The 23,170-nt window shown below is 47.0% G+C and overlaps 1 protein-coding gene across 1 annotated transcript in view; it reads right to left on the reverse strand.

Moving 5' to 3' along the window:
- The window catches only part of ctdp1 (CTD (carboxy-terminal domain, RNA polymerase II, polypeptide A) phosphatase, subunit 1), a 288,341-nt gene that overhangs the window by 47,740 nt on the left and 217,431 nt on the right, over nt 1–23,170 (reverse strand). Inside the window, 1 exon segment of the mRNA XM_038810246.1 lies at nt 16,695–16,909. Coding sequence (XP_038666174.1) covers nt 16,695–16,909 — 215 coding nt within the window.

Raw genomic sequence — 23,170 nt, forward strand, 5'->3', positions numbered from 1 at the left:
GAGCTGAAGTGTGGAGAATCCATCATTTCAGTACATTAAAGAGACTGGTGGTCTCGGCGCTGATGGAACCAATTAAGAGCAGACAGTACAGGAGAGGGTCGAACCGTTGAAATCAATACGGCAATTTACAGCTCTTTGATGAAGTTTTGAATTTTTCTCATTAAATATTGAAGACAGGGATCCATTACCGAACTTCTTGTATAAATGGGTGGAAGAGGAATGAGATTGCCTTTGGCAGGTTGCTCAATGGTAGAGATTTAATCAGAAAATAATGATAGGCGCATTGCATCAACAACAATACATCATTAGATTTGATAAGGTGCCACATGCAAGGATATTGTGGAGAATGTGTGCATTGGCATGGATAGCTGATCGTCTAGCTAATAAAATACAGAGAATAGGTATAAATGGATCGTTGTCCGGTGGACACGACATAACAAGTGGTGTGCCATCAACATTTTACAACGCATACATTGACCTGGATGAAGGGACCGAAGGTATGGTTGATAAATTTGATGACACGCCGATTGGTAGGAAAGTAAGTTGTGAAGAGGACATAAGGAGGTTACCAAGTGATAGATACCTAGAAACAAAGAAAATAGGAGCAAGAGTAGGGCATTCAACCCAACGAGCCTGCTCGCCATTCGGTGTGATCATGGTTCATCATCTAACTCAACGCCACGCGGGGGAGTTGGTATAGGTCGGGAGCTCTCGGAGAGACCTTTTGCCTTGAAGCCTCTTTACTTCCTCCTCACCGCTGACAATTGCACCTACTTTTGTGTCATCACCAAATTTGGAAATATTGGGCGGGATTCTCCCAACGGGAGTCCAAGTGGCGACGCCGGAGTAAAAACCGGAGTGTTTTACTCCGGTGTCGGTGCCTGTTCCCAGACCCCTATTCTGGGGTCTCCGTGGAGCTGGCAGGGGCGTGGCATGATTTGTGGGGGCTCGGCGCGGCGTGAGTCCTGATCGCAGGCCAGACCCCGGAGGCCCCCCCCCCCCCCCCCCCGGTGAAGGAGCCCCACGTCCACCCCCCACAGGCCATCCCCCGAGCGCGTCCCGCAGAGTTCCCGCCGGCCGCGACCAGGGGTGAATGGCGCCGGCAGGACTCTGTCGTGTCGGAGCGGCCGTTCGGCCCATCCGGGCCAGAGAATTGGCGCCCCCGCCGGCGCAAATGGAGCCGATTCTCCGCTCCTCGGAGAATTGCATGCCGACGTCGGGGCGGCGTGGCGCAGTTGCGCCAATTCTCTGGTCCGGCACCAGGCTCGGAGAATATTGCCCATTACATTTGATTTCCTCATCCAAATACCTGGGCTCCATTCATCACTGCCTTCCACTCTGAAAAAGACCCATTTATTCCTACTCCCTGTTTCCTGTCAGATAACTAATTCTAAATCCATGTTACTATATTAACCCTTGAGCCATGCGCTGTGTGGGAATTTATAAAAAGGTTTCTGAGAATCCAAATATACCGGGCGTGATTCTCCGCCCCCCACGCCGGGTGGGAGAATAGCGGGAGGGCCTCCCGACATTTTTCATGCCCTCCTGCTATTCTCCCCCCCCCCCCCACGCCACGAATCGCCGCTCGCCGTTTGTTACGGCGATGGCGATTCTCCGAGGCCAATGGGCCGAGTGGCCGGGCCTTCACGCCCGTTTCAACACGGCAGAAAACACACCTGCTCGCTGCCGTTGTGAAACGGGTGCCAGATGCCCGTTTGGGGCATCTGGGGGCCCGATTGGCACGGCAGTACCACGGCCATGCCAAGGGGGGCATAGGCCCGTGATCGGTGCCCACCGATCACGGGCCGTGCGCCCGTAACGGACGCACTCTTTTACCTCCGCCGCCCCGCAAGATCAAGCCGCCACATCTTGCGGGGCGGCTGAGGGAAAAGATGCCAATTGCGCATGCGCGGCTGACATCATCGGCCATGTCAGCCGGCGTGACGCTTGACGTGCGGCCTTGACGACCGTTGTCAAGGCCGCGCCGCCGTGACGCACGGGGCCGTGCTCCTAGCCCCGCCCGGGGGGGAGAATCGGCCCCGGAAGTGGGCGTGAAGGCTGCCGTGGGTCACGGCCTGTCTCACGGCAGCCTTTACGATTCTCCGCATTTGTGGAGAACCTCGCCCACCATATTCACTGGTTCACTCTTATCTATTCTACCAGCTACATTCACAAAAAAGACTCCAGTAGGTTTGTCAAACATGATTTTCTTTTCACAAACCCATGCTGACGTCACCTAATTCTGTTGGCATTTTCTAAGTGTCCTGTTATCTCATCCTTTATAATAGATTCCAGCATTTTTAATACTACTGATGTTATGCTAACTGGTCTGTAAATTCCTATTTTCTCTCTGCCTCCTTTGTTTAAATAGCGGGATTACATTTGCCATGCTCCAATCTCCAGAATTTTGTAAGGTGACAACCAATGCAACCAGTATTTCCATGGCCACATCCTTTAGTACCCTGGTATGTAGATAATCAGACCCTCGGGACTTTCAGTCCCACTAAGTTGTCCAGCACTTTTTTTTTTACTAATACTAATTTCCTTCAGTTCCTCCTTCTCACTCGACACTTGTTTCCCCGGCATTTCTAAGGCAGAACGAAAGCAGTTGTTTAATTGCTCTGCCATTTCCTGGTTCTCAATTGTCAATTCTCCCATTTTGGACTGACAGCAACCTACACACATCTCTTCCTTTTTACATACTTAAATGAGTGGGCAAGGATTTGGCAAATGGAAAATAATGTGTGAAATTGTCCATTTTGGCAGAGAGAATAAAAATGAAGCATATTATACGAATGGTGAGATTGCACAACTCTTGAGACGCAGAGGGATCTGGACGTCCTAGTGCATGTATCACAAATGGTTACTATGCAGGTACAGCAAGTAACTAGGAAGGCTAACAGAATGTTACTGTTTACTGCGAGGGGAGTTGATTACAAAAGTATGGTGATCACACACTACTGTGCACAATGTTGGCCTCCTTATTAGCTCACTGGGCTAAATCGCTGGCTTTGAAAGCAGACCAAGCAGGCCAGTTCAAGCAGCACGGTTCAATTCCCGTACCAGCCTCCCCGAACAGGCGCCGGAATGTGGTGACTAGGAGCTTTTCACAGTAACTTCATTTGAAGCCTACTTGTGACAATAAGCGATTTTCATTTCATTAAGGAGGAATCCAAATGTATTGAATGCAGTTCAGAGAAGGTTTATTCGACTAATACCTAGAATGGGCGGGTTATCTGATGAGGAAAGGTTTGGACGGGCTAGGCTGGTATCCGCTGGAGTTTCAAAGAGTAGGAAACGACTTGACTGAAAGATTCTGAGTAGTGACAGGGGGAATGTGGAGAGAATGCTTCCCTCTTGTGGGGCGAATCTAGTATTAGGCGTCACTGTTTAAAAGGGGTAATTTAGTTAAGGTAGGGATGAGGAGAATTCTTTTCTCCCAGAGGGTCATGAGTCTTTGCAACACCCTTCCCTCAAAAAAACAGAAGCAGAGCCGTTGAATATTTTTACAGCGGAACTCGATAGATTCTTGATAAGCAAGAGGGCGAAAAGGTTATCGGGGGGTCGACAGGAATGTGGAGTTGAGGTTACAATCAGATCAGCCATGATCTTATTGGACGGCGGAGCGGGTTCAAGGGGCCCGAGTGGCCTACTCCTGCTCCTAATTCACATGTTGCTACTGCATCAATAAAGCTTGCGCCAGTAAAATCTAAACGCCACATTCCACGCTTTCCCTTCTGCCTCTGCCCTACACACTACAAACACACCTAGAGGGCGAGAAATACGTCGCCGTTCCTTCACCGCCGCCAAGTCGAAATCCTGCAACTCCCTTCCTAACAGCGATGTGCATGTACCTGATGCACCATCGATTGCACGCGAGGCGAGTGATTTACCAATGTCAGGCTTTAATTAACTAGAACACAGCCTGGCGATCGTCTACAGTGGAAAGGGACGATCGTCAGGCTTCTGAGCATTTATACCTCGTTGATAGAGGCGTGGTTAACTCAGCCTCTCGGCCAATCGGTCGAGAGGCACATGACCGACCAGGGCCAATGGTAAGCCGACGTTCTGGCCCAATGGCAGACGAGTATGCAGATCATATCATCACAGTACCTACACCACCAACTTCCAATGACAATTCTTGATGGGCAGTAAGTGCTGACTTTGCCAGCGACGCACTCAACCCATAAATAGTTTGGGGGAAAAAAAACAGGAATTAAGTCTGTAACGCTTTGTGTTATGAATTGGAATGCCATGGGTTAGTTACTTGGCATTGACTCAGAACGGCTTGCTGAACAACTCTGAGGGGAAATTAAATTCTGAATAAAATAGTCCTTCCATTGGTAAACGCAGGTATGTGGAGAGACTCCTTTCTTGGGTAATTGTCCGTGGCTTCTCATTATCAGAGTGAATAAAGAACAAGTAATTGAATTTAACATTACATCTGAAATCTCCAAAGTGTGTTTTTTTTATTACTTAAAAGTTGCTGTCTATTACAGACGTGAGAAGTTCGAGAGGAAATCAGCATCATGTGTGGCATTGGAAAATACAATGCATTATTTTCCAAATTTAATAATTACAGTTAATAACAACGGAAGACACATATTGAAACTAAGCCTGAATACTCTAGGTTTGGGGCATTGGTTAATTTGCAAACTTATCTTTGCGAAAACATGGCCAATAATCTAAGCCAGGGGTGGGCAAACTACGGCCCGCCAAAGGTCTTTATGCGGCCCACCAAGTCATTTAAAAAAAAAAAAATTTTTTTTTTAAAAAAAAAGTTTAATGGGGGGGGGGGGGGAGTGCTGTTGGGTTACTTACTGGTATAGGGTGGATACGTTGACTTGAGCAGGGTGATCATTGCTCGGCACAACGTCGAGGGCCGAAGGGCCTGTTCTGTGCTGTACTGTTCTATGTTCTATATGAGGCGCCCAGAATCATAACTGGGTGAAGTTATTATTTTACTTAATATACTATGCGGCCCTTTAAAATTGTGAATTTCTGAATGTGGCCCTTGCACGGAAAAGTTTGCCCATCCCTGATCTAAGCCAACACGCCCAATGCCGTGCCAAGGGAGTACTGCACTGTCGGGAGGGGTCGTTTCTCACATGGGACATTAAGCTCTCTCAGGTGGGTGTCAAAGATCCCATGACACCAGCTTGGAGAAGAGCAGGGGAGTTCCCTGGTGTCCTGGCCAACATTCAACCTTGAACCAATGTCATAAAAATTAGTGATTAAAAATTATCGAATCGCTTTGAGCGGGATTTGCTATACGCAAACTGGTTGCTGCGTTTCCTATGTTACAACAGTCTCCAAAATGCAACAGCATTTTGTTGGTTATAAAGTGCTTTAGGGCATCTTGGATAATAATAATCTTTATTGTCACAAGTCGACTTACGTTAACACTGCAATGAAGTTACTGTGAAAAGCTCCTAGTCGCCACATTCCGGCGCCTGTTCAGGTACACTGAGGAAGAATTCAGAATGTCCAATTCACCTGACAAGCACGTCTTTCGGGACTTGTGGAAGGAAACCGGAGCGCCCGGAGGAAACCCACGCAGACGCGGGGAGAACGTGCAGACTCCGCACAGACAGTGACCCAAGTCGGGAATCAAACCTGGGACCCTGGAGCTGTGAAGCAACAGTGCTAACCACTGTGCTACCGTGCCACCAGATGGGTGCTACAGATGTTCTTTCTTTTATGAATGCACTGCTTCTCTTCGGTTTCCACGATCTGTTTAAATCCTTGCTTTTTCCAGCTTTTTAAAGCCTTCCTTGCCATGAGTGCCAACACCCAAGAGCAGATGGGCTGATTTGTTAACTCCTGTCGTACATCAATTGAACCTGCCAGCTGGAGGAATGCATTATGCCGAAAAGTTTCTCTATATATTTGGCAAACCCGAACCTAATTTCAAAATCAGCGACAAATCTTCTATTCTATTATGAATTAGGCATGAAGGTTATTCAGGGGAAGAGCACTTCCTTACGGCATTACTCTTACCTCAACTGTGTTGGGTACCATTTACATGTTAAGCTGTCAGCAACAATAGTAAGAAACCAATTGTGCAGCATTGCTGTTGTTGCATTATTCATCTGTCAAGTCACTTCTACATTTTAACATTTTCATCCTTGTTTTCAAATCCCACCAAATCCTCATATCTCCCCATCACTATAATCGCCTCCCGCTCCACAAACTGCCCAACACTCCCCCCTCCTGGTGTCTGTCCTCTTCAGCACCCCCCCTCCCAATTTTAATCACTCCATTTGTGGTGGCTATGCCATAAACTGCCTGGGCTCTAAGATCAGGAATAGCCTCCCTACCTTTGGGCCCCTTATCTAAGGAAGGATGTGCTGGCCTTGGAAAGGGTCCAGAGGAGGTTCACAAGAATGATCCCTGGAATGAAGAGCTTGTCATATGAGGAGCGGTTGAGGACTCTGGATCTGTACTCGTTCGAGTTCAGAAAGATGAGGGGGGGGGATCTTATCGAAACTTACGGGATACTGCGAGGCCTGGATAGAGTGGACGTGGAGAGGATGTTTCCACGAGAGGGAAAAACTAGAACCAGAGGACACAGCCTCAGACTGAAGGGTCGATCCTTTAAAACAGAGATGAGGAGGAATTTCTTCAGACAGAGGGTGGTGAATTTGTGGAACTCTTGATTAATAAGGGGATCAGGGGTAATGGGGGAGAATGCAGGAGAATGGGGATGAGAAACATATCAGCCATGATTGAATGGCAGAGCAGACTCGATGGGCCGAATGGCCTAATTCTGCTCCTATGTCTTATGCTGTATGGCAAGTTGGCAAGAGCCAGAAAACAAAGGCCTCCAAAATCTCTGTGGTCACATCTCCGATGCCAACAACCAACACATCTCTCAGTAGTGAAGACGTAGGCCATGGCTTCCTGATGAGTTTTCACAATAATCGATGATAGTTTCATGGTCACCATTACTGAGACTAGCTTTCCAGTTCCAGATTTATTAATTGGATTTAAATTCCACCGGCCGCCGTGGTGAGATTTGAACCCGTGTCCCCAGAGGATTATTCTGGGCCTTTGGATTGCACAGTGACATGACCCTCCACCCTGCCACTGCCTCCCTGCAATTATGTATCAGTGAGTTGGAGACAATCTTGACCGTGGGCCAGAGATCACCTAATTGCATCTCAACTCTGTGGAGCTCTCACATTCAAAATGCGGCGGCATCGTTATCCTTGCTAATTTACCAAACGTTGCTTTGCCACAGGCAAGCGGTGCAACCTTGGAATGAAGCTTTTGAGGCAGCTGATTCATCGCAACGTGTTAGGGCGAGCGTAAAGCTTTGGCTTTGTCGCTTACGTTCAGTGCAGCAGCACCACAAATGAGGCGGATTTCAATTTAGCAACTATTTGCATATAAACAGCACTCACATTTGTATTTCGGATAAATTGGCATTCCGGATAAATTGGCATTCCGAGTTGTACAACAAAAGATTAAATTGACAGGCCGTCTGCAGCAACTGTCTGAAAACAGTAAGCAACAAGGAGGGTCGAACACGCGAGGAAAGATTTTTTACCGACGACGAGAGACACAGGTTAGGAAGCCACTTGCTGGGAATGTCAGCAGCATTCTACGCTTGGACGCAAGTTAGCTGAGAACTTGGGAATGGGATTGCCAGCCAGCTGAGGGCCACCATTTGCAGTACGCCTCTCAGCCAGGAGAGTACAGGACGCACACGCCTTTCCTTACAGAGTCACGACGACCAGTTCTGAATTACTGAAATGAGTCTATTTACTCAATTTGGTTTCCCCTCCCATCGCCGTGACCTCATAACGTGCAAGAAATTACCCTGCAGAGTCTCTGAGCCTGCCCTGTGCTCAACTAGTCCCCGCGAATGAATTAAACATTGTTTGCTGGCAAGGATATCATTTATGTTTGGCACACTCATTCTAATAGGAAGTAGCAGCTGATTGCTTAACATTAAAATCTGATTAAAGTACAAATGGGTGGCTTGTCAATCCTTGCTCTGATTGAAATCAGTCTTTGAAGAAGCGCAGACACATCTTTGCGCTGTCCCATTTTGCACAATGCTTTAAAATCTTCTCTCATAATAATCCTTTCCCTTGGAGGTTTGCATTCCGAAATCCAGACTGATTTTTGTAAATGACATTTTTAAACAAAGTTTCTGCACCACGTTTAACAGCGAATGCAATGCATGATTTTACACCAACACCTTTAGGATTTTGTCGCTTTGAATGCTGTGCAATCTGCTCACAATTGCAATCGATTCCCAGATTGTATTAAAATGGTATCAGATGTTTGGTTTACCTCTGAAGGTTGCTGTCCCAAATTTTGTGACTGAAATTGTCTCTTTAACTCGGAACACTTTTGTTTACTCTTCCTTGAATTCTTCTAAACCATACCTTGGTCTTTGTTCATTTAATTCCAGATTTATTGGGTATTTCTAACTTCTTCAGTTTCCTTAACGAGCCGGTTTTCAGATCTCTGCACTTGTTTTCTTAACCATTACTCCATGGTATGGCCTTTCCTCTAGCAAAGCTGAGAGATGCCTCCTCTGTAAACTTCTAGGCCAACTGCTTATAACAGAGCTGTGAAAGCTGCCTTTTCTCTCATTACCTATCTTCAACTGCAATCAAATTAGCTAAACTAAAACGTTTCTCTACTTGTAATGTCACAGTTGCTAAACACCCACTGCTGTTTTTTTAATTCTTCTTCCGTAGCCCTCTCTAAGTACAATAGAAACACAGTTGTAACTTAACCAACCCTCACACATACTAACACCTTGGTACAACAAGAATCTAAAGTTAGATTTTACCCTTCCAGGCACAGAAACAATAAATTAAACCCGCTTAAAACTATACCTTATTTCCAAAGTTTACTAATACAAATAGAAACGTCTTAAAATTACCTTTATTTTCCTAACATCACTTCACCACAATTTTCTTCCCTTCGTTCCACGTCTTGCTCATTCTCACAAAGCGACAATGCAGTTCCTCAACTGTGCACACAATTTCTATTTTTGCTCTATCTCTTAACAAATGCTGCATTCACTTACATGACAGTGAATGTATTTCAGAGTAACACATTGTGTGCTCTGGGACTGAGAAGGATAGGGCAGTTTGTTAACCAAAGCTGAGAATTTACAAAAGCCGCAAAGCTCTTTGGGACTTTCCGAGGTCGTGAAATACATTCCGTTAACACGAGCCCTCGCTCCCACCTTGAAAGGCAATATCTCCCTTTCTAATTTATCGTTCTGTGCAAAAGATTCCGTGCCTTTATTTCACTTCTTTTCATTAACGCATATGGACCTGAAACCAAAGCAACACAGCCATGCATAAACAACTTGAGATTCTAACCCCTACTGCACTGTAAATTTGATGATTCTCCCATTTTCTTGAACACCTGGCGATGCACGCAGGAAATAGGAACAGGAGCAGGCCATTTGGCCCATCGAGCCTGCTTCAATAAGATCATAGCCGATCTGATTCTAGCCGTAACTCTACTCATTGCTTGCCTCCCCTCAACCCTCGGCTCCTCCGTACAGCAAAATGTTGTCCAGCCCTGCCTTGAATACATTCAATGATCCAACCCCCATTGCTTTCTGAGATAGGGAAGGCCAAAGATTCATAACCCTGTCAGAAGAAATTCCTTCTCATCTCCATTTTAAATGGGCGACCTTTTTTTAAAAAAAAGTGCTGCCCCTGATTCTAATTTCCCCCATGAGGGGAAACATCTTCTCAGCCTACACCCTGTCACACCCCCTCTGAATCTATGTGTTTCAATCTGATCACCTTGCATTCTCGAAACTACAATGGATGGAGGCCCAGCCTTTGCTCAGAGACAGCTTCTTCTTCATGTGATCGCTCTTCCAGGAGCGATCCTTTACTGAGATCATCAATTAATCCTGTCTCATTCCATATTACCAGCTCGAATATAGCCTTTTCCCTAATAGGTTTCACAATGTGTTGTTCCACAAAACTTTCCTGACATGTACTCCATGGACTCATCTTCAAAGTGAATTCAGCCAATTTGATTTGTTCAGTTGATATAAAAATTAGAATCGCCCACCAATTATTGTGTGATCAATGACTCTGCCGTCGTCAATCATACCTTCGCTGGACTCATCTTTTGTTCCTTTACTTGTCCCGCTTTGCCTCACAGAGGTTAGCACTGTTGCTTCACAACGCCAGGGACCCGAGATCGATTCCCAGCTTGGGTCACTGTCTGCAGAGTCTGCATGTTCTCCCCGTGTCTACTTGAGTTTCCTCCGGGTGCTCCAGTTTCCTCCCACAAGGCATGCTGTGAGATGAATTGGACGTTCTGAATTCTCCCTCTGTGTACCCGAACAGCCGCTGGAATGTGGAGACTTGGGGATTTTCACAGTAACTTCATTGCAACGTTACTGTAAGTCTATTTGTGACAATAATAAAGGTTATGATTATGATTTTGTCACTGATTCTTCCTGCCTTCCATCCTCAAAGACCTTCCCTTTCGGTCTTTGCTCATACCTCCTCCACCACCTTTCCCCGATGTGCTTGCTTAGAAACTGTTATATCTCAAATTCCTTCCAGCTCCGATGGAAGACAACCGACCTGAAATACTAACTCTGCTCCTCTCTCCACAGTTGCTGCCTGACCTCTTTCCTGCATGATCTGAATTGATTTAGGATTTCCAGCATCTGCGGCATTTTGTGCTCATTCACCATCGTAAAGATGAACGGCAAACTCTGCTTCATTCATTCGTCATCTTTCGCAGTACCTCGCACAAACGCGTAAGTGACCTTCACAAAATAAGACAACTTTGCCCCTCAGCTTATAAAGCTGGTACGTGCTGCGATACAATTGCTGGGCCACACTGTAACAAAGCAAGTAGCTATTCTATTCACATTCCCAGGCGTAATTTAGTGCCTCATCCACATACCAATCTGTCAGAGTGCATATTGCAGACAGGGGCAAATGTATGGACATAATGTTGTTATCACAAACTGCGTCAATTGCTTTTTAAAAAAAAATAAAAATGTGTTTTCGCAAGGCTGATAACACAACTGGATACAAAGACAGCCAGAGAAAGTGAGAAAAGCCAGTAATTTTTCAGAACAGTGCCTCATTGCGTAGCTTCTATTTATGATGTACTGCACACAGCTCCAGCACTGATTCGCCCCGATAGATAGCCTTGTACCCAACACAAAATTAAACCTGATGGTCCCGGTGGGATTAAATTGCATTTGATTTGTCAGTGTGCTCATGCTGCATGAGGGGGGTATATAATATAACCAGATTCAATAATGCTCTGAACATCGGAATCACTTCTGCGTCCATTTCTAGAGTACCTAATTATTTTTTTTTCCAATTAAGGGGCAATTTAGCGTGGCCAATCCACCTATCCTGCACATCTTTGAGTTGTGGGGGTGAAACCCACGCAGACATGGGGAGAATGTGCAAACCCCACACGGACAGTGACCCAGGGCTGGGATTTGAACCCGGGTCCTCAGCGCCGCAGTCCCAGTGCTATCCACTGCACCACCGTGCTGCCCCCTGCGTCCAATTCTAAGTAGCTCGGCAGCTAGATTGACGAAACACATTTCCTTCACCTGTATATGTGCAACTCCCAACTAAGCTCTAACCTATCAATGTTCTGCTTTAAGTTGGTTAAAACTGAAACCTAAATAAATTATATTCACACATACCTCGCAGAAACGGTTAATTTGATGACGTGCTGTTCTTTGCACAACTAGTTGCTGACAGCATTCAATTAAAATGAAGCTAATGCGTTCAGAATCAAAGTATAACCATTAAATGATTGCAACATAATCAGTTTAAATTGTAGAAACAGAATTGAGAAGTACAAACTAAGCACTTCACCCAAACATTAAGCATGGATGGCCAGGCGATTGCTTCATCATCTGCTCGTAAATACTTTCCGCCGTTAAAATGTATTCCTATAATAACAATAAATTGACGTCTCTGACACAATAGATTTTGCACAGTGGTTATAATCAGAGAAGTTTCAGAAGGAGCATGTGCAACGGAAATAAGAATCAGAGGGAATAACCCTCTATTAACCTGGTCTCAGAACAGCATAAAATTATAACCAGTTTGAATGGATTCACCCTAATTCAAAATGAATGTTTGCAAAATGTCGTAAACCTTTTAAAAATCATCCAATGACAAGTTCGTTGCAAGTTCAGTGCGGCATACAGGGACATGCGTCGCTGTTTGCGAAAATGTGTTAGAGGGTTTATTTCAGCTGCAATGATCTTATGCAGTCTACAATGTGGGCTTCGCACAGGTTAATTTCAGCAACTTTGAACGGCCTATTAACTGCACTCGGAAACTTGGTGAGGTCCTCAAGTATCACCTCTGGCTTCAATTTTCAAAAAGGATGAAACCGTACAGAGATCAGCATCAAGAGGCACGTGATGAAATGCCCCCCACACCCACCACGGTCAACTAGGTGAGTGGCACATCTTCTCCATTCTCTCCACCAGTTGTTCATTAGCCACTCAGCCTTTTGTACCATACATAAGAAACACAGAAAATAGGAGAAGATTCGGCCCTTCGATCCTGCTCCGCCATTCTCTGTGATCATCTTCAACGCAGCAGGGTAGCTTTTCAGCAGTTACAGTCTACCTTTGTGTTCAGTTTTGGTCTCCTTACTTGAGAAAGGACGTACTGGCACTGGAGGGTGTGCAGAGGAGATTCACTAGGTTAATCCCAGATCTGAAGGGGTTGGATTATGAGGAAAGGTTGAGTAGACTGGGACTGTACTCATTGGAATTTAGAAGGATGAGGGGGGATCTTATAGAAACATTTAAAATTATGATGGGAATAGATAGGATAGATGCGGGCAGGTTGTTTCCACTGGCGGGTGAAAGCAGAACTAGGGGACATAGCCTCAAAATAAGGGGAAGTAGATTTAGGACTGTGTTTAGGAGGAACTTCTTCACCCAAAGGATTGTGAATCTATGGAATTCCTTGCCCAGTGAAGCAGTTGAGGCTCCTTCATTAAATGTTTTTACGGTAAAGATAGATAGTTTTTTGAAGAATAAAGGGATTAAGGGTTATGGTGTTCGGGCCGGAAAGTGGAGCCGAGTCCACAAAAGATCAGCCATGATCTCATTGAATGGCGGAGCAGGCTCAAGGGGCCAGATAGCCTACTCCTGCTCCTAGTTCTTATGTACCTTGCTTCTGGCTGTATTAACGCCAGAGCCACAGTAAAGTCAAGTCTGCATGTGGACAATAATTGCCACCGTCAAGTCTTTTGCCCCTTGCTGGTGCATGGCCTTTCAAGTGCACGCAAGCCTCGATTCATCCTCGCGCTGTGCTTGACGGACCTCGATTTGCCCCAACCGCAGCTCCATTCAGTTTGCTGCCGCTGTGATGCAAAATCAACAGGTTCCTGCCTCCTTCCGACTTGGGTTGCAAAATATCTGAAAATATGACTTTGTCGGTTATCTTCGGCAGCAGCATTACCTTCGATGGCCGCACAAACACAACTGGGCATACGTATTTTAGAAAAAGAGTAGACCTTTACCGAGTGGCCCATTGTTTTAATTTAACAGGTCACAGATTTAATGACAGGAAATATACTGGCAACTAAATGTTCTTACAATGTGCCATTTTGAAAGTAAATATTGCTTTCCAAGAAAGTCTAAGCTAATAAAGATTGCTCAGAAGACCGTTTCCATGGTTTTCTACTACCTCCTAGCAACAGCTAAGTACAGGCCTCTAAGTTCTCATCTAGTGTTTATCATAAAATTTCATCAGGTAGCTGTTCCATAAAAATACAAAATAGTGATAGTGCCGGAGGCGTAAAACGTTGACATACTCAAATATGGACTATACGCCCACTGCGTAGTCAACCACATGATCAGAGTACAGTTCTTACACCTTTTTAAAAAAATTACTTCATGGGATGTGGGCTTCGTTGGCAAGGCCAGCATTTGATGCCCATCCCTTGAACCGAGTGGCTTGGTCAGGCCATTTCGGTGGGTGGTTGAGAGTCAGCCATAATTCTGTGGGTCTGGAGTCACATGTAGGCCCGACTCCAGTAATGTTTGGCAGGTTTCCTTCCCCAAAGAACATTCATCAACCAGGTGGGTTTTGACAACAATCAATGATAGCGTCATGGACACCCTCTTGATGAACACCCCTTGACATTATGTTGATTAAGTGAATTTGAATTCCACGAGCGAGGACGGCACTGTGGCACAGTGGTTAGCACGGCTGCCCCGCAGCGTCAGGGGCCCGGGTTCAATTACAGCCTCGAGTGACTGTCCGCGTGGACTTTGCACGTTCTCCCCGTGTCTGCGTGGGTTTCCTCCGGTTTCCTCCCACACTCCAAAGATGTGCAGGTTAGGTGGGTTGGCCATGCTAAATTGCACCTTAGTGTCCAAAGATGTGCAGGTTAGGAGGGGTTATGGGGTTACAGGGATAGGGCGGGGCAGTGGGCCTCAGTAGGGTGCTCTTTTGGAGGGTCAGTACAGACTCGATGGGCCTCATGGCCTCCTTTTGCACTATAGGAATTCTAAGGTGCCGTGGGGGTGGGGGCAAGGGATTTGAACCCGTGTCCCCAGTGAATTAGCCTGGGTCTCTGGGTTACGCGTCCAGTGACGTTATCAATCTCTCCTTTATTGTTTTCCTCATTCACGTCCATCTTTGAATCATAGAATTTTTCAGCAAAGGGGGAGCCCATCCGGCACACTGTGCTGTGCTGTTGCCTCCGAGGAAGAGAAATCCGATCAGTACCACTCCGCTCCCCTTTCCCCATATCCCTTCCAATTCAAGGAATTCCCCAATTTCCTTTTGAAGGTTAATGTTGGCTTGGTTTCCATCAGCCTTTGAGGCAGCATCATCCAGATTATTTAAATCTGCTGTTTAAAAAAAAAATCCTTCTCTCTCCTCTGGCCATTTTACAAATCTGTGACTTCCAGTCCTCAGCGCTCCAGACAGTGGAAACGGTTTTCCCCCTCATTCATCGAAACAGCGTATAACTTTAAAAGCCTCTTTTAAATCTCCCTTTTTTTTAAGCCTTCGCTACCCTAAGGAGAGAAATCACAGCTTCTCTCGTCTCTCCATGTAACTGCTGCCCCTGAATGGTACCATTCTTGAGGACGCAAGCTGACACAAGGCTCCACAAATGTTCCCAGTTCTCTTATGCTTCATTCAAGCAATCATTTCTGGTGCATGCTCGAACAGTGAGGATTAGTACGTAAATCAAGTTTTATTTTCATGGCTTAATACAATAGCATCCGCCGGTATTTATCTATTGGATCATCGGTGCACCACTACAATCGTTAGTTTAACCCTATGATAAATTTGATTTCAGTATGCCCCATATACAGGACATATTTAAAAAAAAATAATTTTTGTTTTATTTCTTTCACTCCCAAAGAAAAGGACACTGGGCAGGAAATCAATTGGAACGACCACAGATCAAATTCACCAAATACCCCTGTAATGTTGTTGTTGGATGGCCTGGTTTATATTACAAGAACACTTGTAGCTAAAGCTATAAACGAGTTATTAACATCAACTGTGGGTCAACTATATACAAAACAACAGGTGAATAACAGTATGATCATGCACAGGCAACCTCTCTCTTTCAGCTCTCCAGTCAGTTTGAGGTCACCTGACTCTAACATCCACTTATACACTAATGAGACTCCTACTGGTCAGTCGGTGAATTACAACACATCTATGATATCACTGCAACCCCGTGCATCAACATTTGAGGGCCGTCACAGACCAGAAGCTGAACTGGACCATGCACATGCCTACAGAAGTACGCCGGAAACCGGAAACACGACACAAAAGAGCTGACCACCTGACCCTCAAAGTCTCTCCGCTGACCACAAGGCTCGAGTCAGGAGTGCGATGGAATACGCCTGCATAAATCGAGCTGCAGAGACACTCAAGGAGCTCAACACCTTCTACCGTGGAGCTGCTTGCTTGACGTGCACAGTACCAAGGGACTGAATATTGCCCACCCTCACCGCCCATGATTTATTCACTGCTCTCAGTTGGCAAGGAAGACGACACTGTCATGTTGGGAAGGGGGACAGATATATCGGTGAAGAATCTCTTCCAGAGGTTTGGAGTATGCAGTGGACTGGATTTGCCTATGATATACCCTCACGTTAAGCAGTTTACACACACACACACTAGGCTGACATGTGCATGGCCATTTGGGAAATGTACGAGAGACAACTGAAACTTGTAGAACACTAACCCACCTGGGAATCAATGAGTGTGGGAGAGGTAGTGAGAAAAAGCCACACAAATAAAAAGCTATTTGCGAACGTTTAAGTTCTAAATTAATTTTACTCTCTTCATATCTGTCAAAAAAAAAGGTCACCTTCAGATCGTCTATGCCAGACTTGAGCAGTATGAGAACCTCTTCGCCCAAGTTGTGTGGACTTTAGCAGTTTCAATATATGGTGTTCAAAGCTTGAAACAATATTTCAGGGCATGTTAGCGAGTTCCACTGGCCGCTAAACAACTGCAAAACAAAACCTCTTTGAAGCCCTCGTGTTTGGCTGATGAGAATCACCAGTCTTCAAAGTCAAAGTGAAGTTAAGCTTCCAGCAAATGGCCGATGGACTGATTTGATGGAAGCTTTTAGTAATTAATCTGGTGCTCAAAAGTATTAAAGTTCTCCTTCCAGAAGCAAAAAAACAAAACCAGAACAACGCCTACCTGGGAACTCTGCCCGTTAAGCTTTCTTCACTCGAGGATGATTTAGGTCTTGTTTCTATGTCAGGTTTCAGATTTCTGGTCGCTCCACTTTGCATCGCCAGTTGATCCGGTTGCTGTGTTTCCTCCGGGGGCTGCTCACGCTGCTGCGCTTCCATCTTCTCTTCCTTTTCGCTCTCACTTTCATTGTCGCTATCTTCGCCCAGGATGTCGTCCACCTGCCAAACGGGGTTACATACGTTAAATGAAGTCAATAAGAATGACACAGGGCACGGAAGCAGGCCACTGGGCTCCAAATAGACCATGCACCTGTTTCACTTTCCCTCATCTAGCCCTGTCAACTTACCTTTCTATTCCTTTCTCCCTCGTGACTCTATGCGGCTTCTCCATAACTCCATCTCCGCTATTCTCCCCACGCACTCCTTTAAAGTTCACATTCTAACCCAGTCTGCTGGTGGTACCAGCAACTTGCTTGAGGCAGTGATAGCATGGAAGCTCACGTATCTTGGACAAGTGATGTGAACAGGAGGGGAGCGTTTGGGGGAGGAGAAAAAAAAGTAGTAAGGCGAGGCCAAACACCTGGAAAACGAGCACAAGGACGACCCAAGATGGCATGGACGGATAATGTCAGAACGAGGACTGGCCTCTCTATGGGACGGGTAGTGAGGGAAGTGGAGAGTAGGAATCAGTAGAGAAAGGCTGTCCATAGTGGGGCCAACCCTCAGAAGGAGGACGAGTGAAAGGAGAAGAATCCACTCGCAGGGCGAAGAACTGTTTCTGCCGGATTCCCTGTTGGATTTTTAGTGACCAGCTTGTTTATGGCCCCGAGTTTTTAGCCTCCCGGATGGCGGAAACGCATCCTCCCTGTCAAACCCGTTCACAGTTTTCAAGACCTGTACCAGAGCAGGTCTCAGCCTTCGCTTTTCCTGTGAGCCCCAGCCGGTTCAGTATTAACCGATAGCTGTATCCTCTCAAACTTGCCTGGAAGTGGGGGGGGGGGGGGCACGGCGGCGCAGTGGTTAGCACTGCTGCCTCAAGGCGCCAAGGACCCGGGTTCCATCCCGGCCCTGGGTCACTGTCCAGTGTGGAGATTGCACATTCTCCCAGTGTCTGCGTGGGGTCTCACCCCCACAACCCAAAAAGATGTGCGGGGTAGGCGGATTGGCCAATGCTAAATTGCCCCTTAATTGGAAAAAAAGAATTGGGTAATCTAAATTTTTTTTTAAATTTGCCTGGAAGTGGTTTTGTAAGCATGCGCTGCCAAGCAGCAGCTCTCCCCCACTCTGTTTGAAACTTGCATCCCCTCTTCCATCTAAAGAATCAGTGATGCCTCCTTCAAGCGCTCAACTTGCCTGCGGCAAAAGCCTTAGAGAATTGCCACCAAATGAGCAGCTAGCCTTCCTGATGGCCTGGCATCAGCTGAATACTTTTCATAAAGTATCCATCACCCACAAAGTTTTTTAAAAATAACCTTTGCTGCCGAATATTCCCACTGTTCCAGCACAACCTTACGTGGAGCTGTTAACCGTCGAGGGACAGTGGGATGGGCACACGCATCTGTTGAAGCTATTCATCCTGGCAGAATGTACATTCTCCTCACACTCCCTCAGTGGTGTGCTGGAGTCAGCCTCAATCTTGTGCTCGAGTTCCTGGAGCGCCATTTGAAACCACAACCTCCCGATTCCGAAGCAGGAGGGCGACCAACTTAAGGCACAGCTGACACACAGTGTATTAATCAAAACATTAGCAAGGCCTGGACAAGTAAGCTCGCAATATTTTTGCTTTGTTTCTTGTTTAAGACAGGGGGCGGGATTCACCCGTACCCGGCGGTGCGGGGGGCCCCGGCGGGACGGAGTGGCGTGAACCACTCCGGCGTCGGCCCACACCAAAGGTGTGGAATCCTCCGCACCTTCAGGGGCTAGGCCGGCGCCGGAGTGGTTTGCGCCCTGCCGGCCGGCGAGGAAGGCCTTTGGCGCCACGCCAGCCAGGGTCAAAGGGACTCCGCCGGTCGGCGAGAGTCGCAGCGGCTGCTGACGTCATCCCCGCGCATGCGCTGGGGGGTTCACCTACGCGTCGGCCATCGCGGACACTGACACGGCCGACGCATAGGAAACGAGTGCCCCCGCAGCACAGGCCCGCCCGCCGATCGGTGGGCCCCGATCGCGGGCCAGACCACCGTGGGGGCACCCCCCCGGGGTCAGATCGCCCCGCACCCCCCCAGGACTCCGGAGCCCGTCCCGCTGCCAGGTCCCGCCGGTAAGGGACCTAGTCTGATCCACGCCGGCGGGACTGGCAAAAAACCAACGGGACTTCGGCCCATCGCGTGCCGGAGACTTCGGGCAGCCACGGGACCCATTGAGTCGCGCCGGTCCCCGCCATTCTCCGGGGCGGGCAGCGCGACTCACGCCTCGCTGTATTTTGGGGGCCCGGAGAATTCAGCGGCCGGCGGGGGCGGGATTCACGCCGACCCCCGGCGATTCTCCAACCCGGCGGGGGGTCGGAGAATCCCGCCCAGGGATTTACAAACATGCAAGGAGAGATCATTCTGATGGTGGGGGTGAAGAAGTGGTCTAACGCTGAATTTTATTTATTACTTTGCTTATTGAATGCATTTTTATAATAGCATATTCAGAAAAAAACTTTAAAACTGCGGGGATCTGCTGTATAAAGTGGTTAATTTCCTTCAACATGTACCGACAAGAACACATGGTGTGCACGGTGTTCACTTTCAATCGCCATACGCTACGCTGTGGTTTTAGTTGCCCAGCAACTGTCTGATCTAACTAAGCTTGGAATTAAGTGGGTTTTTTATTCAGATGTATACACTGCATGTCAACTATATCTACCATGGTTTCATTGTGAGAAAAAAAAGGGTTAAACTGGTAGTGTACCAGAGCAGCCTGACAGATCCGGAAAGGGGGTACACAACACAAGGCGCCTGCTGTAATTAAAGCCATCACCAATTTCCTGTTGCAAGTGTTTTGAGACTAGAATCTACAAACTAATTTATATGCTGTTCATAGATCACAGCTCAGCACAGATAATAAAACCCAATGATATCTGCCAACTCAGTAAATCCAATTAGTTCCCCAAGTGTACCTTCGCCATCGCTATCCTGGCTCCAGCAGACATGCCATCCGACTTCTGGAAACACAATAGGAACCATTAATTGCCCCACTGTTGAAAACTGCCTTCACTCAGGGAGACGGAAATGTGACACAGTGTGAGAAAAAGGTCAAAAGAGCAAACAGGTTTGTAAAGCTTTGAACTGCCGATGTTAACCCAGTGCTTAAATGGTGGGGGTGGGTGTATCCTGTACTCAATGCCTCTCTCTCTCTAAACCTTCACCCAAATCCAGACAGTAAACATCCGCGGGTCGTTGGAACGTAAAGGGCCCGCACTTTCCGCTGCGCTCTTATCAAAATCGCAAGTAATGTCCAGTCTGACGGTGATGTAATATCCTCCTTGTCCCACTAGACCTGGGCTCTTTCCATTCCAGCAATCTCCTCAATGGCTCTCTTCTCGTCATCCAGGTGGATGGGACTGCACTTGCCCGATTCCATTCTTTCTTTTTAAAAATAAATTTAGAGTATCCAATTCTTTTTTTCCCAATTAAGGGGCACTTTAGCGTGTCCAATCCACCTAACCAGCACATCTTTGGGTTGTGGGGGCGAAACCCACGCAGACACGGGGAGAATGTGCAAACTCCGCACAAACAGTGACCCAGAGCCGGGATTCGATCCTGGGACTTCAGCGCCGTGAGGCAGCAGGGCTAACTACTCCCGATTCCATTCTTATCCATCCAGGCACACCTGCTTCTCTCCACAGCATCGCTACGGTGCAGATGGAGGCCATTTGGCCCATCGTGTCTGTAGCTGCTCTCCAAACGAGCATCACGACTTACTGCCAGTCCCCTGCCTTCCCCACCCCCCCCTGTACAGTTTGTATTCAAATGATCATCTACTGCCCTCTTGAATGCCTCCATTGAACATACCTCCATTACATTTCAACACCATGCATTCCAGACCAGAACCACGCAACCGTGAGTAAACGTACATCACATCTGCTTCTTTTGCAAATCGTTTTAAATCTGTGTCCTCTCGTACTTGATCCCTTTACGAGGGGGAACAGTTTTACATAGAATTTACAGTGCAGAAGGAGGCCATTCAGCCCATCGAGTCTCCACCGGCTCTTGGAAAGAGCACCACACCCAAGGTCCACACCTCCACCCTATCCCCATAACCCAGTAACCCCACCCAACACTAAGGGCAATTTTGGACACTAAGGGCAACTTAGCATGGCCAATCCACCTAACCTGCACATCTTTGGACTGTGGGAGGAAACCGGAGTACCCGGAGGAAACCCACGCACACACGGGGAGGACGTGCAGACACCGCACAGACAGTGACCCAAGCCGGAATCGAACCTGGGACCCTGGAGCTGTGAAGTGATTGTGCTATCCACAATGCTACCGTGCTGCCCATTACTTGGGTTAATTTCCCCCTGTCTACTCTGTCCAGCCCCCTCATGACTTTGAACATCTCTATCAAATCTCCTCTCAGCCCTTTTCTTTTCAGGGAGAACAGTCCCAACCGCACAAATCTATATTCATGACTGAAATTTCTCAATCCTGGGACCATCCTTGTGAATCTCTTCTGCACTCGCTGTAATGATGTGCATGTGCAATTCTGCAGGTTAACATGTTTGACCTCCAACCAGCAGGTGGCAGCAGAACTACACCAGGCGACACTGCAACCTCGAGGTGTCTGGGCGAAGAATCGTCGTGGATAGTCTTGTTTTGTATTAGCTCTCATATTCCAGTTAACAGTTCGTTAGTAGTATTAGTATTGTTTTCTACCCAAGTTATTGTAATTTAATAAATCTTAACTCGCCACGAACCAGACCTTCTTTGGTGCACTGACTCGATCATTGCAACGCACTAGAACATAACACTCTCTCCATTGTTTGCACATTCTTCCTACAGTGCAGTGCCCAGAACTGGAGACAATACTCCAGCTGAGGTTGAACTACTATCTTGTTCAGCATAAGCTCCTTTCTCTTGTACTCTATGCTCCTATTAATAAATTCCCACAATAATATTAGCTCACATTTCTCTTCCCCCTTTCCTGCCACCTTCACTCATTCATGCACAGACACACCCAGGTCCCTCTGCTTCGGCACCCGTTACCTCTGGTGCCCCCGAAGATCTGTCGTTAGTCCTATCCAATTTTAGATCTTTCTGCTGCTCCCCGCGCCCCCCACCCCCAGTGACATAATTGAAAGCACCGCATCACGTTTCACATGTATGTTGGCACCACCCAGCTCTACCTCACCCCCGCTATCTCCAAATTATCAGATTGTTTGTCCGACATTCAGTACCGGATGAGCAGAAATGCCCTCCGGCTAAACACTAGGAAGACTGGGTGGAAGCAGTAGTGTAGTTACGATGTTGGTGGACTGGTTGAAGTCAATGTTGAGGTAATCTAAATCCACGCTGTTGCTGCCTCCTAACTTCTATGTCATCTTCAAGCCTGTACTTCCTGACCCATACTGACTTGATCAATTACCACCCCTGAGTTTAAAATTTTCATCCTTGTTTTCAAATTCCTCCATGGCCTCGTCCCTCCCTATCTCTGCAACCTTCTTGAGTCCTACAACCCTCCAGAATATCTGGGTTCCTGCAATTTTAACCCCCAATTTCAACTGCTCCACCATTGGTAGCCCTCTGTTCTGGAACTCCCTTTCTAAACCTCGCTGTTTCTTTTACCTTGTGGCCCTCAGTTACAAAGTTCTTGGAGGTCTACCTCTTTGCTCGAGTCTTTGGTCATTTGTCCCTTTAATTCCGCATGCAGCTGGTACACGGTAAAATGCTTGGGTCACTTTGCTACTTTAAAAGTGCCATATAGAACACCTACAGTGCAGAAGGAGGCCATTTGGCCCATCCAGTTTGCGCCGATCCTCCGGAAGAGCATCCCACCTCAGCCCACTCCCCCGCCCTATCCCTGTAATCCTAGTTAACCTGCACATTTTTGGACTGTTGGAGGAAACCGGACCGCCCGGAGGAATCCAACACAGACACAGGTCGGAATCGAACCCGGGTCCCTGGCGCTGTGAGGCATCAGTGCTAACCACTGCGCCACCGTATAAATGTAAGTTGCTGTGCTTGATCACAGCGTTATTGAGGCAAGATGTAGCAACCCTATGCTGCCTTCCTACACAGCCAATCCAGCAGAAACTGGGGTGTAAACCTGTGACTTCCTTCACCTTAGGTTCGCCACTTTATTTTAAAAATGTTTTTTGCGTACACTAATGCAACAAATCAACAAGAATACATGTTGTTCTCATCAGATTTATCATCTAATTTGTGTTTAAGGGAATCGACTGGCAGAAAAGAAAGGGGGATGCAGGGGAACAGAATGGATTCATGATTAAAGCCTGTAGCACTGGGTAGCAGCCTCACTTCTGAGGCAGGAGGTTGT

This window comes from Scyliorhinus canicula, chromosome 10, assembly GCF_902713615.1.
Source record: "Scyliorhinus canicula chromosome 10, sScyCan1.1, whole genome shotgun sequence".
Taxonomy (NCBI): domain Eukaryota; kingdom Metazoa; phylum Chordata; class Chondrichthyes; order Carcharhiniformes; family Scyliorhinidae; genus Scyliorhinus; species Scyliorhinus canicula.